At 43.3% G+C, this 19,186-nt stretch overlaps 1 protein-coding gene across 1 annotated transcript in view; it reads right to left on the reverse strand.

The window, feature by feature from the left end:
* LOC146962417 (uncharacterized) overlaps positions 1–18,846 on the reverse strand; it is a 64,926-nt gene extending 46,080 nt beyond the window's left edge. Inside the window, exons 1-4 of the mRNA XM_085769148.1 lie at positions 17,942–18,846; positions 10,820–10,885; positions 3,624–3,828; positions 1,153–1,605 (exon numbers count right to left, since the gene is read on the reverse strand). Coding sequence (XP_085625274.1) covers positions 1,153–1,605; positions 3,624–3,828; positions 10,820–10,885; positions 17,942–18,136 — 919 coding nt within the window. The 5' untranslated portion in view covers positions 18,137–18,846. The remainder of the gene's footprint in view (positions 1–1,152; positions 1,606–3,623; positions 3,829–10,819; positions 10,886–17,941) is intronic.
* Positions 18,847–19,186: the final 340 nt, after the last annotated feature.

Raw genomic sequence — 19,186 nt, forward strand, 5'->3', positions numbered from 1 at the left:
AGAGGAGAATCAGATCAATACTCGATCCATCCTGAACTACAAAACCCACAGTTCAGACCTTAAAGGAGACATATTATGCCCCCTTTCCACAAATTAAAACAGTTCCCAGGTGTCTTAAAGACAAGTCTGTGACACAGTTCGGTCAAAATACCCCAAGGATCAAACATCACAGCTCTTTTCATCCTCTCAAAACAGCCCTGTTCAGAACGGCTGGTTTCAGTGCCTGTCCCTTTAAATGCAAATGAATGCTAGGTGTGGTATTATGCAAATTCGAAACCTAGTTACATCACTGGAAGACACCTGAGGGAACGGCTCGTAAAACCACATGGATTTCAACCTAGGGAGCCTGAAAGTTACAGATTTTGTTGTCAATTCTCACATTTTAGGGGCCGGAAGGCAAGACAAACACCTAAATATATGTTAAAGAGCCTTCAAAAAGTGATATTTCCATAATATGTCCCCTTTAATGTAAAATGTGCAACATTAAATTCTTAGTGTGCAGCATGAGATCATTTTCTCTCCTGTTTTCACACACTTCACTGTCAATCAAATCAGGCCAAACTCCTCCCACCTGTTGTAGCAGTTACAGACCATTATCAATGATGAAGACAGTTTTTTTGTCTTGATTTAAACTTTGATTGTTTTGAATGTCAGTTTTTAGGTATAATCTTTGTTATGACTCAAATATAGTTGTATGTGTTTCTTATTGAATGTACTTTTAAGGTAGTAGCTTTAAACAACATCTAAATGCCATGTTGTCTGAAAAATAAAGGACATTTTTGTTTATTTTTACTACAACAATGACCATTTTACACAAAATACTGTTGCATATCCACTCATCTTTTCTATTGCATCACTAGTTTAAACAGATTTCTGCTTCAACGATGAATCACACTGTAAGTTGATTATTATGATAATTAGGTAATAGCTTGAGTCATTTATCAAGTAAAACTGGCATGTTCCACATCAAAATTCATGAATTTGTGGTTTTCCTCTGTTGCACATCATCATAAATTAAACTGTGGAGGATTGTTCAGGGTCTTTTTTTTTTTTTTACTTAATTTGATTCTTTAAAGATTGAAATCAATTATTAAAATGCAGATTTTTGCACTGTCACTGCATGAGAAGGTTTCTTTTTTTTTTTTCTTTTACCAGACAGGACACTGCTCCTGCCGCTGGTGAGGTCGGTGCTCCGGCTGAATAAACTGGAGGATGGACGACTGAAATCAGACAGCGACCCCTGTGAGAAGGAGGTGGGCGACGCTGGGTGCTCCGACCCAGGAGGAGGAGGCTCAGGGTGCAGCAGCTCCCAGTCCGGCTCTGCTTCCTCCTCCTCCTCCTCCTCCTCCTGAGGTTCCTGTTCCTCTTCTGCAGCAGGATGAGATGTTGGCACAGAGTTCAGCTTGCTGTCTTTTCCTGCAGGGCTGAGGTGAAGGGTTGGATTGATGGTGGATGGCAGTGGGGTGGCAGCAGCAGGAGGAGGAGGAGGAGGAGGAGAAAGAGGAGGAGGAAGACAGGGAACAACGACAGCAGAGCGCCGTCCCGCGCTCTCGCTCTCGTTCTGCACAGCGTTTCTTCTCCTATCCGGTCTGAGCTGGACGGATCCTTCAAAATAAAACACAAGCACAACATCTTCCTTCAGTATTTCATTCAAAGTGCTTTTCAGTGACGATGTGAATGGTCAATAACACAACACAACACAACACAACACAGTGCAGGTCATCCTTAAAAACCTCCAAAGCCTGCATGTGACACTTTGGTTCCCACTTTCCTCAGACCGGGGAGCGAACACTTGTCTCCCTGCTGGGTGGGTCGACCCGCGGAACAAAGGCAGCGAGAAATCGCCCCACTGGAGCAGCTGCCTGTTTCCCAACTCAACACTCACAATAGTAATCAGAGCAGAGGGCAGGGGAGCACGGAGACACACAGCGTTTATCACACCGAGATGGAGATGTCTGAAAACCATGTCAGTCACAGGTGTCCGCAGAAAAAAAGACTTGATGGATGTTTGCTATTTGAATTCATTGATAAAACATTTTTATATGCGTTAATTAGAAATATGTTAATTATTAGTCTGTGACACAGTGTGACTTTTATTTGGTTGCCTAGTAACACCATAAACAGATGATCAAAGCTGCAGCTTATTATATTTTGGATATCAGGTGGCTGTAAACCTGATTTTTTTTTTTATAAGTCTTACTTTTTTCATGATAAAAGTTAAAATAATCACCCATATATGGCTGAAACTTACATTTTTTTCTTAGGGATCAATCTGATTGTTATCCTCCAGTTAATTTATGGTGACACAATGTGAAAAGTAACTGTCACAAGTTTTACAGTGACTTATTTACTGTTCAAAAATCACAGATATTCTGATTTAAAATACATAAAACAGCCGATATTTGCATCTGAAACACAGGAAAGTTAAGATTTACCATTGTTTTTTTTTGTTTGCCTCTATAATGCAAACTTGATCTCCTTTCTAAAAGCACTTGTTGCATTGTTTTTTCCCCATCTCTCTCTCATTCATCATCCCTCTGTCTAACTACGAACGTTTCCTTTCATCCCTCTGAGTTTCTCTTCCACAAACATCGACTCCATCCAGCGCCGCCCATTTCCCTTTCGCCTTCTCCATTCTTCCCTCTCTGCCTTTGCACACCCCTTCCTTTCTCTCTCCTCCTAGTTTTTTTTTGTTGACCACTGTGAGGGTGTGTGTGTATGTGTGTGTATGTGTGAGGGAGGGAGGGGTGAGGAGGGTGTCAGACAATCTGCTCTTGTTTCCTGGGGGTCTGCCGCCGAGAGGAGTCAGCACAGGGGGATAAAGAGAACGCACTGGAGAGCACATTTCTGCACTGCCTCCTCTTACAATGCCCTGCCATTCCCATCTGTTACACACACACACACACACAAGTGTACGTGTACGTGTGTGTGTGCTGATGTGCATATGAATGACATGTGTCAGAGCAGCAAAGCCACAGCGTTGGGCGCAGCACGTTTCTTCAGGGGAGCGGGGTTAAGGACGATTGTTGAGGGAGTCGACCACCATATGGTAGAATAATTAGTATTAGACCCCGGTGCTGCTGAGAAACACCCCCTCCTCTTCTACACACACACACACACACACACACACACACACACACACACACACACACACACACACACACACATACACACACACCCCTAGCAGGCTGAAAGCAGAGTGGCATGCTGGGAGGCTGAGGTGTGTGCTGAGGGGAAAATGCCTTCACATCAGAGGCCGAGGCCCTGAAAGGAGCGGCCCCGGGGCCTTTTCTCTTTTTACCGAGCAGAGGAGAGTAGAGGAGAGGAGAGGACCACCAGGAGGGCGGCGCTGTGGGCACTTCCTCAGCCGCCAAGATTTGCACTTAACCAAACCACAACCACAGAGAGAGAAAGAGAGAGAGAGAGAGAGATTAAGAGCTATAACGACGTGCTTGGTGGCCCGTCGCTCCGCTCCTGCGGCCTAGGAGGAAGAAGAAAAGGGCGAGAAAGGTTGTTAATGAGCAGAGCTGAGGAGTCAAAGGAGTCAAAGGAGTCAACGCTCTCCTCCTCCTCCTCCTCCTCCTGCTGCTGTGAAAGCACCAGGTGTTGATGATAAGTCTCACCCTCCAGCGCCGCCGGGCTCTTCGGGGCAGCAGGGACGAGCGCAGGCAGCGGTTTCCCCTGAGATGGAGGCGGCGGCAGCGGCGGCGGTTTGGACCCGGAGCTCCGGAAACACAGAGTTCTGAGGTCGTCAGAACGGACTTTCATATGAGACAAGAAGCGTGGACAGTAACAGAGAGAGGGATGATACGGAGGACGAGCCTCGGCCTGGAAGAGAAGAACAAGACTTTATTATAGTGCAAAATAAAAGTTTTGCTATTTCATAACAACGTAGTAAAGATAGATCCAGAAAAAAATTAAAAATGAAAACTTGGAACATTAAAAAAAGTGAGAAAAATGAAAGTAAGAGAGAATCACAATAACAAAATGGATGAAAAAATGAATGAAAATTTTATAATTGAAAAGAACTCAAGAAATTAATTGATGAAATTAATATGTTGACAGAAATATGACAAATAACCAAGTGTCTAAACAAAAAAAGATCTATTATGAAAAATTGAAAGTAGAACAACAAATAAATAAGAAAGAAAATATAATAACACATAATAATAAAAAAAAGTTTGTTACAAATTTATGAGATACCCGACAACCAGAATACATTCAACAACAAAAAAAGAAATAAAAAATAATAATAATCTATTAAAATGACAAAAAAAAAAGAAGGATTTTTTCCTCGAACTGAACCTGGAAAAAAAAAACTAAAAACAAATATTATGTAAAATAAAGTTGTGAAGTTCCAACCAGAATAACTGCAGCTGAGTTCAATACATAAAATAAAAAGGAACTACCGTATGAGGCTTAACCAACTTTCAAAATAAAAGTCTCTCTGGAAAAGGTTGGTTCCATGGCAGCACAAAATAAAAGCCTGAAGAAGACCCCCACTGTGTGTGTGTGTGTGTGTGTGTGTCTCTGCTTGTTGAGGGTAAATTCAAATGATGCACGGTGCCACCACTGCCCCCTTGTGTTGACACAGCAGATCACAGCCAACACAGTAACTGCACACAGCTTTATTGTTGTTGCACCCACACAACCTGCTGCCTCCTGTTGAAAGAAGAGGAGGCAGAGAGTGATAAAAGTCTTTAGAGGTAAAAAAGCAGGACGGACGGTCAATATTTAAAACGTGGAGAGACAGAGGACGGACGGCCAGTGAAACCCTCTGTGGCCTTTAGAGAGCAAACACTTGTAACAAATGGCCGACAGACGCGGGGCTTTTATTTGACTTGGATTTAAGGCGACATCTGAAGTTCGGGCTCCTCACCCTTTTAACACACAATCAAAACAAACAAGAAAATGCAGGAGTGCAACATCTGTCTGAACCAGGGGACCTTCAGACAGAGAGTCAGAAAAAAAGAAGAGAAAGGGAGAGAAAGGGAGGAGGAGGAGGAGGAAGGTGGGGTCACTGTCTGTGACTCACACAGGGAGGATCAGCTTTTAAATCCCTGCACCATCTCCACTGATTCCCTCCTCTCAGATCTGGAGGCTTTAAAGATTTGCATTCTTCTGATGTAAAGAGGGAGAAGTGAGGTAGAAACGGCAGAACAAGAGCCGGTGATGGAGCTCCTTTCTCCTCCACGCTCCTCTTCCCCCCTCCCCTTTACCTGTCACTCGGGGGGCTTCAGGAGTCGGGCCCCTTTGTGAAGCCCGACGCTCGGCTGCTGTTATCAAACTCGTGACCTTCTGCAGAGCGGGTCCGGGCACGCAGGTCTGTGTCATTACGGCCCACGCAAAAAAGCTCTTTTAATGCATCCATACACGCAAATGCAATCATACAGTACAGTACAGGACAAAGCTGTGTGTCCATGTAAACACACACGTTGACGTTTGTTATCGTGCGTGGTCACACTGATGAGTTTCGGCGCCCGGTCGACCCCCTGAAGAGCCTTTTACACCTGCTGCACTTGATTTAATCTCTCTTTACTTCATGCAGTTGTTTTATTCTCTGTCCATTTGTAGTTTATTTTCTTAACCTGGCTCTATTATAGTTCAACATTTTGGCAAATTGGCCCATTGCCATAATCCCTATAGTCATAGGTTTGTTACCTTTAATTGTTGGTGCAAGCTATTTTTAGAACGGCGGAGCAGAGCCGCGAGCTGCTCAGAGCTACGCTACGGAGGCTAATGGGATTTCTTAGTTTCCCTCATCAAACTCATCAAATACACAATCCAACAACTCCAAAACGCTCTCGTGGACAAGTTGTGACCTGCACATTTACCACGCTATGAGATAATAACGGAGCGTTACGAGAGTTGTTTGTTGAACTATGCCTTTAGAGTGTTTTTGAATTCCTCCAGATCCATAAGTAGTGATGCATGGTCAATTATTCTTCACCTTTCTACCTTTTTAGCATTTAAAGACCATGTATTCATTTTAATGATGTGTTTGTCAAAGCTCTGTTGATCAGTTGTTGAGATTGTACAGTTACATTACAATGTGTTATAAGACTTATATAATGCAAGTATGGATTTACCTCTGTAGTGTTACCTGAAGTTTAAGTACATGCTCAATGGGCAAACCAAATGAAATTATTATTATTATTGGTTGGAGCTGGTTAAATTTGAGTCATTTTATTAGTTTTAGGAGTTATTCCTACTGAGGATAACACTGCCATCCATAATCAGATTAATTCAGGTCTGAGAAAACATGGCAAAGACGATGGAATGAGCAAAAGACGAAGTAGTCAGATAATCAGACAGGTTTCTAACAAAGTCGACCAAAGAAGATCAGAACAAAGACAAATCAAAGTTGTTACCCAAAATGTTCATTTCCAAATTCTACCAGCGCTTCCAATGTTCAACTTTAACGTGTGCACCACCTGTTTTGACTAACGTTGCAGTTTTCCCAAGTTAGAGTCCAGTGTGAATACCAGAAATAATGTGGTAATAAAACTGAATCATCTCTTGATGATATCATAACTTGACCTTTAATCACATCTGTTTTCTTTAACTTGTGTTTCATCTAGTTGCTACCATTACATTTGAAATGAAAGTCACTGAAGCTCCCCTCTATTTGAGATCCCAGCTAACCCTAACCCAATACATAGTACAGTCAATGTTTAAGTAGTGTAAATACTTGTAGAGAGAGAGAAAGTTTGTCCTAAATGTCTGAGAGGAAATTTCATTGGTTCATCATTGTTTCAACGCTTCAATTTCACATCTACAACAACGAAAATCAGCGGTTCAGTTGCATAAACTCAGCATTGTTGCAAAAACATAGATCTGCTGCTCTGTAACCTGTCAACCAGTGGGACACACACAACGTCCACCAGCAGCGACAGACAGTAGGTAACACTGCAGCGTCTGTGCACACCCATAGATAGCACTCGTGTGGGCTCCCTCGGGCCCCCTGCAGGCCCCCAGGAAACAGGCTGACCTCCTGGCGTCAGGCAACCCACACGCTGTCCTCACACAGCCAGAGCCGGCTAATGTCATTATGGGCCTGTTTGTGGTCAACAGCTCCCTGATTGAGATGTACAAGTAGCGCTGCTGCTGCTCAATGAATGTAGGAAGTCTATTAGTTAGTCAGAGTCCCAGATGGCCTGCAGAGGACAGGCTTGCGTGTGCTCCTTCGACCCCCTCCACCCTCCCCCCTCCTCACCTCTAAACACACACCAACACACATGCATGCACACAAGCATACATGAGCAATGATACATGCACACACACACATACACACTTAATTACGCTGCCTCCGAGTGAACCCTCTGACAGGCGGACGACTACGAGCAGAGACAGAAGTGTGTCTATGTCCCAGCGTCTGCAGGAACAGAGAATTCTTCACAGAGCTGATACACAAGAAAAGCCAGGCTTAGGCCCTAACAAGGTTAAACCCCAGAAAAAAAAGTGACTTTTTAAATCATGGAGATTTGTGTTTCTGCGGGGTGTAATTAGCTTTGCTGTGGTGGCGGGGGAGGAGGGAGGGAGGGAGGGAGGGAGGGTGGACGAAGGGTCGGGGATACTGGCGAGAGGCGAAGCGGGGGACGACGACAGTGGGGCGCATTGTGGAGTCCGGCGGATTCAGGGGAGTAAATCTGATTATCAGCTCGTGTCAGAAGCCAGGCTCAGATGCAGCTTAGCATTCAGAGCAACTTTCTTACTTTCGATGGTTAGACAATGACCCCGCTTTACAGGCCCACGCAGCCCCCAGAGGGCCCGTCAACTCCTCCCGCTATAGTACCCCACCCCACCACACCCCACCCCACCGCTGAAGCCCCCACATCCTGAAACAACACAACACAACACAACGCAGCAGAGGACATGCAGGATGACAGCAGCACTGCACCACAGCATTACATACAGAGCCGGAGGAATAAATCTGACTTTATTTGAGTTAAAGCAGCAGCATCGTACTGTAAAAACACTGAGTTAGAGTGTCATCAACAAAAAAAAGGAAAAATGAGTCACACTGCTGCAACTTTAGGTCTTTATAAGATGCAACTAAAGCTTTATAAAGTGTTAAAAAATGCTTTATAAACCTTTAATGAGAAAAAAAAACACTTGGGTTGAAAAATTCTAGTAAAAATGTTAATAATCAATTGATAAATACTTAATTTTATATAAGCAATCAAGTCTTCAGTGATACATGTTTTTTTATTCCTTCAAGTCTGCGACCTGTTCATGACGATAAGTTGTTGATGAATGGCTTTGGTTAAGTTGAGTGAGGTGCTTTTTCACAACCTGGCAACCCAAAAGTTATTCATCTAAATGGCTTCAATTGGTTTATAAAGCATCAGGAAATCATTGAAGAGTGCCACCTGTCATTATTGATCACATAATTGGATTATTTCCGATGCATTAATGCAGTGGTTCCCAACCCTTTTTTTGGCTTGTGACCCCATTTTTGACATCACAAATTTCTGGCGACCCCGCGATCATGTGCACGTCAATCAAGATGTGACAGCTCATATTTTTATAAACTGCATTTTATTTGAACAGGATTTATATTCGAGAAAGTGAAAGTATAGAAAACAGTTGTTTAAGATTGTGTGTGGTGTTTTTAATCATAATTTAAAAAAGAATAATAATGAGTTAAAAAAAGAAAAAGAATTCAATCAGAATTCTTTTTTTCAATAGACATTTCAGGCGACCTCGACCCCAAGGTTGAAAAACATTGCATAAAGGTACCTGTACTTCAGACAAAACTAGGTGGTTTTGTACTGTATTGCATTTTTTATTTAACCTTTATTTAACCAGGCGAAATCAATTAAGAACATGTTCTTATTTACAATGAAGTTGCATCTTATTTGCTACTGTAGATCAACTTCAAACTAAAGTTTTACAACAATGTAAGTGTAATGTAGCATAAAATGGAAATAAAGTACAAATGCCTTTTATTTGTACTCGATTTAAAATGAGTTTGTTTCTTCTACCCCTGATTTTATTATCAGGGTGTGATGAGACTTTTCTCTGGTCACTGTCACCGGGGTGGAGCTTCTCATCCTGAATCTCACATTCAGTTTTAAAGGGATAGTTCAACATTTTGGCAAATTGGAGCTGCTCAGAGTTAAGCTACGGAGGTTTGTAACGTTCTATTATCTCATAGCGTGGTGAATGTGCAGGTCACAACTTGTCCACCAGAGCGTTTTGGAGTTGTTGAATTGTGTATTTGATGAGTTTGATGAGGGAAACCAAGAAATCCCATTAGCCTCCGTAGCGTAGCTCTGAGCAGCTCGCGGCTCTGCTCCACCGTTCTACAAACAGCTTGCACCGACAATTAAAGGTAACGAACCTACTGCTAAGACTATAGGGATTATGGCAATGGGCCAATTTGCAAAAATGTTGAACTATCCCTTTAAACTCTCTCAGCTCTGTGGCCTTGTTTGGGCACCTGTGCATTGCTCCATCCCATAGCAGCTCGTGTCCCCGGTGACAGTGCAGGATCTTCGATGCCGCCGACAGTATACTGTATTTAAAGCAGACTGCTGGGTCAACAGCCTCTTGTCGCCCGCCTGTCTGTTTGGACAACGACACCCTGGTCGTAAAAAAAAAAAGAAGCTGCATCACCATACGACAGGGGGAGTGTTGGTTGTGTTTTGTTTTTTTATACCATCACAATGAAGCCTGATTTATTAGATATAGGCGAGTCCGAGGGCGGCAGCGGTGGCGGAGCGAGGATGCCAGGTCCTGATGAACTTGCTGGAGGCAGTTGAGGATGTAAATGAGGCTGTAAGGACCAGCGAGCGTCTTTGTCCGCCGACTTTACTTGTTTGTTTAACCAGAGGCCAAGACAGGAAGCCAGCCCACACAACTCTGCTGTCCCCATGGCAACCCCACTGTTAATTGTGGCACATCCACTCCCAGACTCTTTTGAGCAAAAGGGGAGAGGTGGAGACTTGTGAGTGTTGGAGGAGAGAAAGGAGTGTGTGTGTGTGTAGTGTAGTGTAGTGTATATGTGTGTCTCTTTCTTTTCACTTATTAGAGGGGCAGACCGAGACCATTGGGATTGAGTTTAACTTTTTTAATCTTTACTTCATTGAACTTTAAGCTTAATATCTAGGCCTATATAAAAAATGTGTGTAATTCATCATAAAAAGAATGAATATTTGTTGGTTTCAGCTCCCGAATTCTTGCTGATTCCTTGTTTTTAATGAGTATGCTTTCAAAATTGATTAACACTCAGTTGTGTCATAAATAATCAATTTTAGTCAAGTTTTTCTTAATGCAATTATAGATGCTAAAATGCGGGAGCTTTAAGTGAAGTTTTACCACTGATAATTCAATAATTATAAATTGATAATAAAAAAAAATTTGTTTTGAATTTGTTGTTGAGTAATTTAAGAAAGTTTTCTCATTTGTAGAAACTTCTCTTGTCGTAAATGATCCAGTTTTTATTGACCTATTGGAAGTCAGGTGGAACACACGTACGTATAGGAATAATAAAGCTGAAATGTTGTTGTTCTGTTCGACATATCGCTACATCATATGTGACGTAAATGTGACGGTGTATATGGAACATAATTTCTCTACTATGCCCTATGACCCATTAACGGGACAGTGTTTGGCATCAAACATGATATCTCACCACCCACACATTAACAGGAGAAGAACAGTACATCAGCTAATAAGAGGATGTTTGCGCAGATAAGAGAGTTCGAAGCACTCGTACCAACGTCACAGAAAGAAATCTGAGAAAGATTCAAGATAAGAATTTTTTTTTTTAAAAAGTCAAATTTGAATTAAATGCAGATGTTGTGGCACTCACAGTGTAGTGACAGACTCCTCTCTCCCACAGGACGGCCTTGCTGACAAAAGACACATAAACGGGTCTCTGCAAGAAACAGGAGAGGAAGAAGAAGCTCAATGAATAGACCAGCTAATAAAAAAACACTTATTGATTACAGAGGGAAACTTAAAAACAGATCTATTGGAGGCAAATTGAGATTGATCAGTCAAAAGAGTTCATAGATGAACTGCTTTCATTCAGAGGCTCAATCTCCTGCTCCGTGGGCCCCCGAGGCCGGGAACAATGAGTGAATCCTGGCACAACAAACATAAAGCCACACAGTGAGAGGGCCCTCTAGAGACATTTAAACCCCCACCGGTGCAATAACAACCCCTCTGTCTTGATTACTGGGCTGCTGTGAAACCTCCACCTCCAGTGGTTTGAACTCCTACAGGAGGAGAAGCTGAGGCCTCCATGATGGATGCAGCCACTGTCCGACATCTGTTCAGTAAAAAAAGACAAAAAAAAACACGTCTTTTCCTTATCTCTTTCTCCTTTTTTACATGTGAGCTTCCTCTGGTGTATGGTGGTATGATGACCAGGGTGCATCAGTTTGACCCGTGGTGCATGGGGGGGGCGCTGTGTTAACTCATCAATCAATGGAGACACTTCACCGGCCAGTGCCCAGCAGTCAACACAGCAGCTCATCCATCTCTCTTTGCAGCTCGTGGCAGCTCCCAGAAACACCGAGTCGGCTCCAGAGCCCGGTCCACTCCGGGGAGCGAGAGAGCAGATCCTCCCAGAACTCACCCCCTCATTCATGGGCTGTAACCCCAGACCAGAGTGGGTGACAGGGGGCAGAATGGGCTCGCAGGGTGAGAGGACAATGGGGCTTGATGTGTGCATACATGTGTGTGTTTCCCTTTCCTTTGGAGTGCAATGGTGTGAAGCTTTTTGCCAGCTTGTGCCAGACTCTCAAACCCATTCAGTGCCACTGTGAGAGGCTAGAGGCCAGCGTCAGGTCTGGCCATTTCATCGCCTTTGTCTGTCAGGCTTCATTTAGACCGTACCTGTTGTAGTTGTTAACAAAGCACATCACGTATGATTATGCACATTATGGCAGGAATACCTCACAAGCTCTCCATCCTTAATAGAAGACTTAATTGCAGCAGAATAATGAACCGTCAGGGAGCAACAACCAATTTCCCTGCAAATCACGGGTGCTTGTGGCCCAATGACCTTGTTGTTACTAATTATATACTGAATGTGAAATCAAGTACATTTTCAGACAGTAGCGGATGAAGTGGCTGGGGGTTGGGACGGCCTTTTGGCAACAGAGAAGAGAAATTATGTGAAGTGAAAAGAGAAAATAAGGCGAAAGAAAAGGCTAGAATTCAAATATATGAGGAAAATCAATCCTTAACTTTCAACTAAAGCTAAAACTAAATGTATTTCAAATGTCATGTGTTCACTGTAGTGAACTGCAACTCGCTAAACCCATTGGTAGGCAAAAATCTCACGTTATGCTAAATAGCTTGCTTCCTAGCAATACTTTGATGTCTAAGAAACACATTATTATCCAACTACATTGTGTTTGACAACAGAAAAAAAAAAGGTCTTTATTTCCAGAAAATACACCGTCAAATTTCTCTACCATATGGAAGCTAGCACTAGATGCTACCTCAGTTTCAGCTACCGTTAGACAGTTATTGTCTAACATAGTGTTGTACCTAAGGAGCACAATCTTGGCTAACTACATTTTCTTTGGTTTGACTTGAGCTCAAGTTGAAATAAAATCCTTTATTTTCTGAAACACTCATTGACTTCTTTACCATGTCCTAGCATTGGATGCTATAGAGGCGGCTAACATTAACTGCACTTCAGTCAATGTCAAATATGGCTTGTCCATGTCTTCGGAGCATTCAACAATTTTTGTTTGAAAAGAGATAAAGTAAAAGAAGAAAAAAAAACATTTACTTCCCAACAACCTGTCCACAGCATAGACTACCATTTCCCCAAAATGTGTAAGCTAATGCTATCCCTAAAGCACTGAGATGTGGGGCAATAGTGTTTTTTAAAATGATCATTTTTATATTCATGACACTATGACATGACCTCCATGTATGTTTTTATGAATTTATGTTCTATGAATGTCTTAAAATATGTGCAACACCTTCTCATCACAATCCATGCCATCTACACACAGTTATCAGCTGTTATCTCATCAATAAACCCCACTCATCAATAACAGGATCGTGATATTGGACCACCGCTCACATTACACAACAAACCGGTAACATTTAATCCACACTCAAACCGAAGCAACAATAATGTTAACTGTACTCAACAAGCTATTATTACAAGGTTTACAACAGATGTGACAGACAACCTGGGCTGTGTGTGCCTGCTTGTGTAAGAAAGAGAGGGAGAGAGAAAGTAGGCTACGTAAAACATGCTAACTGTTAACTTAGCTACCGTAGCTCAGGCGTTGGTCTCCCGTCAGGTAAAAGCTGCCGTTTATTCCTCAAATGAAGCTCATGAAGTTGTTGAGCCTCTCCGGTACAGTTATCCATCACTGCAGCCACTAAACTAAAACCGAGGGGTGCGTCTGTTTGTTTACAATTCACTAAAGCAACGTGAATGGAGAGTTACGGGAACAACATACACACCGTATGGGCAGAAGAGGCAGAGTAGCTCTGTGCCTCACCTCTGAAATACAATGAGACGGCGAGTGGCTTCTACGGCCACTGCCTGGCTGGCCGGAGGTAAACTCAGTTGAGTCGCGTTTATTAGACTATGGAAATCACCGAATGCTGACACATTTAAACCTGTGGTAAAGGTATCTGAAATAAAATTAAAAAAATTAAACCTTAGATTAAAGCAGAAGTAAGCAGAATGTTTGTGTTAAAGCAGAAGTAAGTGGTCCGGTCGTTTTCGCTAATGCTGCGTTCCAGGCAGGCTTTTGAAATCGTAAATTACAGCTTCTAGTCACAACTTACGACTTTGTAGCGTTCCAGGCAACCCACTCGTGTTTTTCCGACCTGTTTTACCGGTGAAAGTCACTATAACGGCCACTCATAACTTCTGACCGGTGAACTCGTACCAGATCGAACTGGTACGACTTCACGGTCGGAAAAATACGAGTTTCCTTGAACGCACCATAACAGTCCTCGTCCCTACGTCGCCACATTCAGGGCGTTCCTTGGCTGCACACACAGCCCTGCATGCCGTTCTCTCTCCTCATTGGATAAAAACTGTAGGATACGATAAATGTTTTCTCCTCGGCTCAGAGCAGAGCAGAGTGACTGACAGACCCGTGTTTCAGACCAAACACTCTATAGAAGTGATTGCTGTCGGAAGATATAACTATTTAAGACTTATATTAACACAAATATATCACTTACTTCTGCTTTAATATAAGTCTTAAATAGTTATATCTTCCGACAGCAATCACTATAGAGTGTTTGGTCCGAAACACGGGTCTGTCAGTCACTCTGCTCTGCTGTAAGCCGAGGAGAAAACTTTCCTTGTATCCTACAACCTTTATCCAATGAGGAGAGAGAACGGTATGAAGGGCTGTGTGTGCAGCCAAGGGATGCGCGTGAATATGGTGACGTAGGGACGAGGACCAATAGATCCATGACGAGGGCGGGGGCTGCTAACTCCATCGGCTGACAAGATGTTAGCCAAAACGACCGGATCGCTTCTGCTTCTCCTAATTTAATTATTCCTGACAGCCTAGGTGAGGCACTGCCTCCCCTGCCTACTGCACGTCCTTGGTAACTGAATTGCCCTTCGGAGATATATAAAATTTTCTCTATCTATCTGATTTTCAGATAGCATTACTGTAGGTCAGCCCTTAAATTTTCAATTTTACACTCAAGGAACTGCAACCAAATTCCTTATCCAAGACAGCCATTTCTCTTAGATTTTAAATATGAAAACATCAATATGATAATATGATTAAATATCAAAGTGTGAAAGCTAAGTAGCTGATCAAGTGAAATCTATAAAATCTGCCTCACTTCAGCCAACAAAGTTCAGAAGAAAACTGCTTTTAGTTTCTGAAACCAACACCTCTTTCATCTGCTGCCACTATCAATGAAATCTGCACATGAGCCACATGCACCATGACAGTAGTAAGAGGAGAGGGCTTAGCAAACCGTTTGCATATTGTGAAACTAGCTATTTGACAAAACAAGCTTACCACAACGTTGATTTTTTGCTGAAATAGGGGATCTTTCTATCTCATCACACCATCTTCCTTGGCAGAAAGTGTTTACACCAATGCATTGTAAATGTTGAAGACGTTTTGCTCAATGCGGTATTTTTCCAGGAAGTCTTAACATCGGGGAGAAAATTTAATTTTCTAAATTTCTGCAAATGTTTAGCCTATAGGTCTTTCAGTCTCAGTTTTCTCCGCCCACGTGGAGTAAAGTGCTCGTATGAAATGGAAATTGTGATAACAACAGTGAAAACCCCCAGTTGTAGTGAAAACTGTGATAAAAAGCTTTTGTTTCCAATATCAAGCATTAACTTTCAATCTCAACAGCTACAGTATGATACGTAGTTTGATGACACATGGACATACAGTAAAAAGCCAGGCCTGTAATGAAGCTGCTGCTCCATTAGCTCAAACCAAATTGCATCAGTCGATGGCCTTGCTCTGCCTTTGAAGTCATGGTTTGACCCATCATCACGAATACAACACATAATCCCATAGAGGGTTTGTCTAAAGTGATTGCTGCTCCTCTTTTCCTTGTTCAATTCAGATGATGAGATTAGGCAGATTCCTGGCAGATGGGCTTTCCACTGTGCATGTGTTGCCGCCGTGTGTCCCCCCTTTTCCACGCAAACTCCACCTCAAGGTACTTCCTGTCGGATCCATTGAGCGCAGAGCGGCGTGGGCCGGCCGGACTCGGGAGAACAGGAAGTGCGAAGCTGCCGGTCTGAGTCAGCACAGGGGGGGAAATAAGGTCAAATATGGCCTTTCTTATCAATAAAGAGTAGGTGGAAGGGGCCAGATCAAATTACCAATTTGGAGCTAATCACCAAAGTGGTGGCTGGTCTTTGCTTTATCCCCTCTCCCACTCTGCTTTCTCCTCTCTCTGGTGACTCCTGCCGCCATCTGTCTGTCTTTCTCAGGGGAGCCCTTCCTTCTCTCCTGAGCACCACACTGGATGCTTTATTAATTCTGTTTCACCTGATTACACCCTGTCTGTGAGTCAGGGCACATTAAAAGGCATTTAATCAACGTTTAATTGAGGCAACAGGCATCGAGCAGGGAGCCGGAGACCGGAACTCCTTCTCGGTGAGGTCAGCGCCAAGGACGTAGTGTATTTATACAGACTTGAAAACCAATATGGTGGGTCAGTGTGTGTAAATAATTCAACTTTTTAAGTACTTCATTGTTGAAATATATTATGCAATGAGCTAGTTTGTTGAGTTTCTGGCCACCTGATGAATGTTTAGTCCAGGATTTATTCTATTTTTAGTCCTGAGGAAAATATGTTCACAAGCTACTCTCTAACTGGTTGCTTATTGTGCACATCATTATTTTTACATGGTGGAAATGACGCTATGAAAGTGTTGAAAGCCAAAACGGTTGAGCAATGAGCTGAAATCTGCAGATTCAGATGATAATTCTCACTACAAGTGCCCTTGTCATACTGTTTAGTTTATTTAGTTTATCGCAGGACAGCGTGCAGTGACATTGATTATTCAAAGAAATAAAAAGATGGCTGCACCAGATTTAGCGAGAACGCTAATTTCCATCTGTAGTTCTTGACATAAAAACATACATCATAAATAGATTGTAAGTACAAGTTAAGATACACAATACAGGGTACATTAATACCAGCAATCATAAGACTAAGGGTTTTTTTTAAAAAGAAAGAAAAGAAAAAAAAAAACGAGGACAGTTATCGTGATTAAATTACAGGGTGCAATTTCAAGTATGGTAAATACAGGTGCCCATCACCTAAAAAACGTGAGGTCCACACTGCATGATGCATTAAATCCGACAAGTTTCCGCTACGGTTTCCTTATGGAGGTACATTAAATACAGGAAACTCACATTTAGAAAATCTACATAACACTGTCACATTGTCATGAAGCACACTGTGATGTATTTCTGATATAAGTCTATATATGAGGATGTATAAATCCACATTTACAAAGAGTATCCTGAACCTTCGTATCAAGACGACTGCCGACAACGATAACCCAAATGTTCACGTTTAGTTCCAGCCCCCCTTGAGTCACCGGATTTGACTACAAACCGACTAAGATTGAGACAAAAGAGACACACTTTCTAAAGCTAAAGAGACAAAACTTTAAAAGCACACCACAGGAACTCGACAATGCAGCGCTATACACAACGGATGAGGAGATCCAGTTCAGAAGACAATCGAGCAAAACGTCCGAGCTATCAATGGCAAACAAAAGGTGAGGGTGACCACCTCAGCATGTCTTTGGCCAGGTTAGAGCCGGGGACAGAATGGGAGAGCACCCAGATTGAGAAAAGAGAAAGGCCGGGGTCAGCTATAATGAGCCATGAATGTGAGCATCCGACCAATCCTGTTTAATGGAGTTCATCCCTGGAAAGGTTTCTGTCCATGCAGCCCTTGCACCGGTGTTTGTGTGTGTTCATATTGGGGCTCGGGTCAGGGGGCTGCAAGGACTCTGTGACCCTGAAATGAGCTCTGGGAGTCAGTGGGGACCCCCGCTGATAGGACAGAGCTCCTTTTATGCTTTTAATCTGCAAGCAAGAAGGATCAATATGGCAACTATTGGCGCTGGGATTGTGTGCATGGAGTAAGCGGCCCAGCCATTTTCGGCGTCTCACGGGGGGCTGGCGCACCCTGACAAAAGCACAGCCCCGCTGCCACCACCAGTCACAATGACCTATGGGACAGTGGCACACCAGCAGCTAACCTACTTAACATTCATTAGTGTCAGAGAGGTGGACAGATGCTCCGGGTCTTACGGATCTTCTCTCTCATGTTCTCTACATGGGGCTCATTCAGCAGCGTTTGACGTGTCTTTCATTTGGGATATTGGAGTTGTGGGCGGTGGCGGCAGCGGGCCGGCCGCTCAGCTGTGGATTTAGTGGGGAGAGAAGAGAGCTGGGTGGGTGGGCAATGGCATGGATGGACTCACCCTCATGTGCGCGTGCTGTGCAGAACGGGGGCCGGGCCCAGGCGACCAGGTGCTGGTGCTGCTGCTGCTGCTGCTGCTGACGGGATGTCTGGGCCGAGACACAAGTCTCAAAGGACGCCTGAAATCCTGATTTCTGGAAGGTCTGTTTTCCCTGCAGTGACGCTCCGGAGCTGCTGCTCTGTCCACAGCAGACATGTTCAATGAGCTCTAATGCCTCCGTCTCCTCATTTTCACCATTAAAATCCTGACGTTTCCTGCTGTATAGCTTCAGTCTTTGTGGCCGAGTTGTTTAAGAGAAGAGGAACTGTGGCAATGCCTCCCTGTGGGAGGCAAAAAAAAAGAAAAACAAGTCTATTTAAATAGCTTATGGCTGTTAATAATTACCATCCTGCTAAACCGGTGCAGGTCTCTCATGCACAGCATTTCATTGGCAAACACAAAAGCACAGCCTGAGATTCCCATCAGAGTTTGCTGCAAATTTTCAGACAAATAATGAACATCCACCTCCATATTTTTTCCAGATGCAACAGGACAACAAGGCCAGTAAAGGACAGTAAACCAAAGCTTTCAATTAGGGAGCGAGCAGCGCTGTATAACCCCACACAGTGACAGAGGCCAGAGCAGAAACCAGGACCAGCTGGACAGAGAGAAGGCTTTTCAGCCCGACTCCAGACACAACACGGATCAGGTTCTGGGCTGCCATACAGCAGCATAAATCTCCTGGCCCTAATTACATTACAGGGCATATAGTGGCAAGTGCTGTGGAAACAATGGACCCTATCAGTTCCACAAATCAGACCTCACCAGTGTGTGTGACTGCGAGTGTGTGTGTGCATGTTCTGAACAGCCCTCTATCTGTATCTGTGATCAAAGCTTATTATCTAGAGTGTGTCTTGGATTTGAGGTTCTTCATCTTCAGATTTGTAGCGCTGGAAAAAATCTTAGCGAATATGCTCTTGGTGTAACATTAACGAGGCCTGTGAACCAGCAAGGAGCAGTGAGTCAGTCAGTCCCTGTTCTCCATGGTGACCGCCAGACCAAACACTTGGCGGCCAACCCACACACACACATACACACACACACACAACCACTGTCCCACTTCTGCTAAAAAACAATCCTAATCCTGAGACATTTGTCTTCTGCATCATCTGCAAAAAAACACACAAGTCTCCTTTATTCCATTTTTTTTCTAAAACTCTCCAGATTACAGCAGCACCATGACCTCGTCCCCTCCAAAGCACACTG

The sequence above is a fragment of the Trachurus japonicus genome, chromosome 23 (assembly GCF_045865225.1).
Source record: "Trachurus japonicus isolate A0001 chromosome 23, Traja_1.0".
NCBI classification, from domain to species: Eukaryota; Metazoa; Chordata; class Actinopteri; order Carangiformes; family Carangidae; genus Trachurus; species Trachurus japonicus.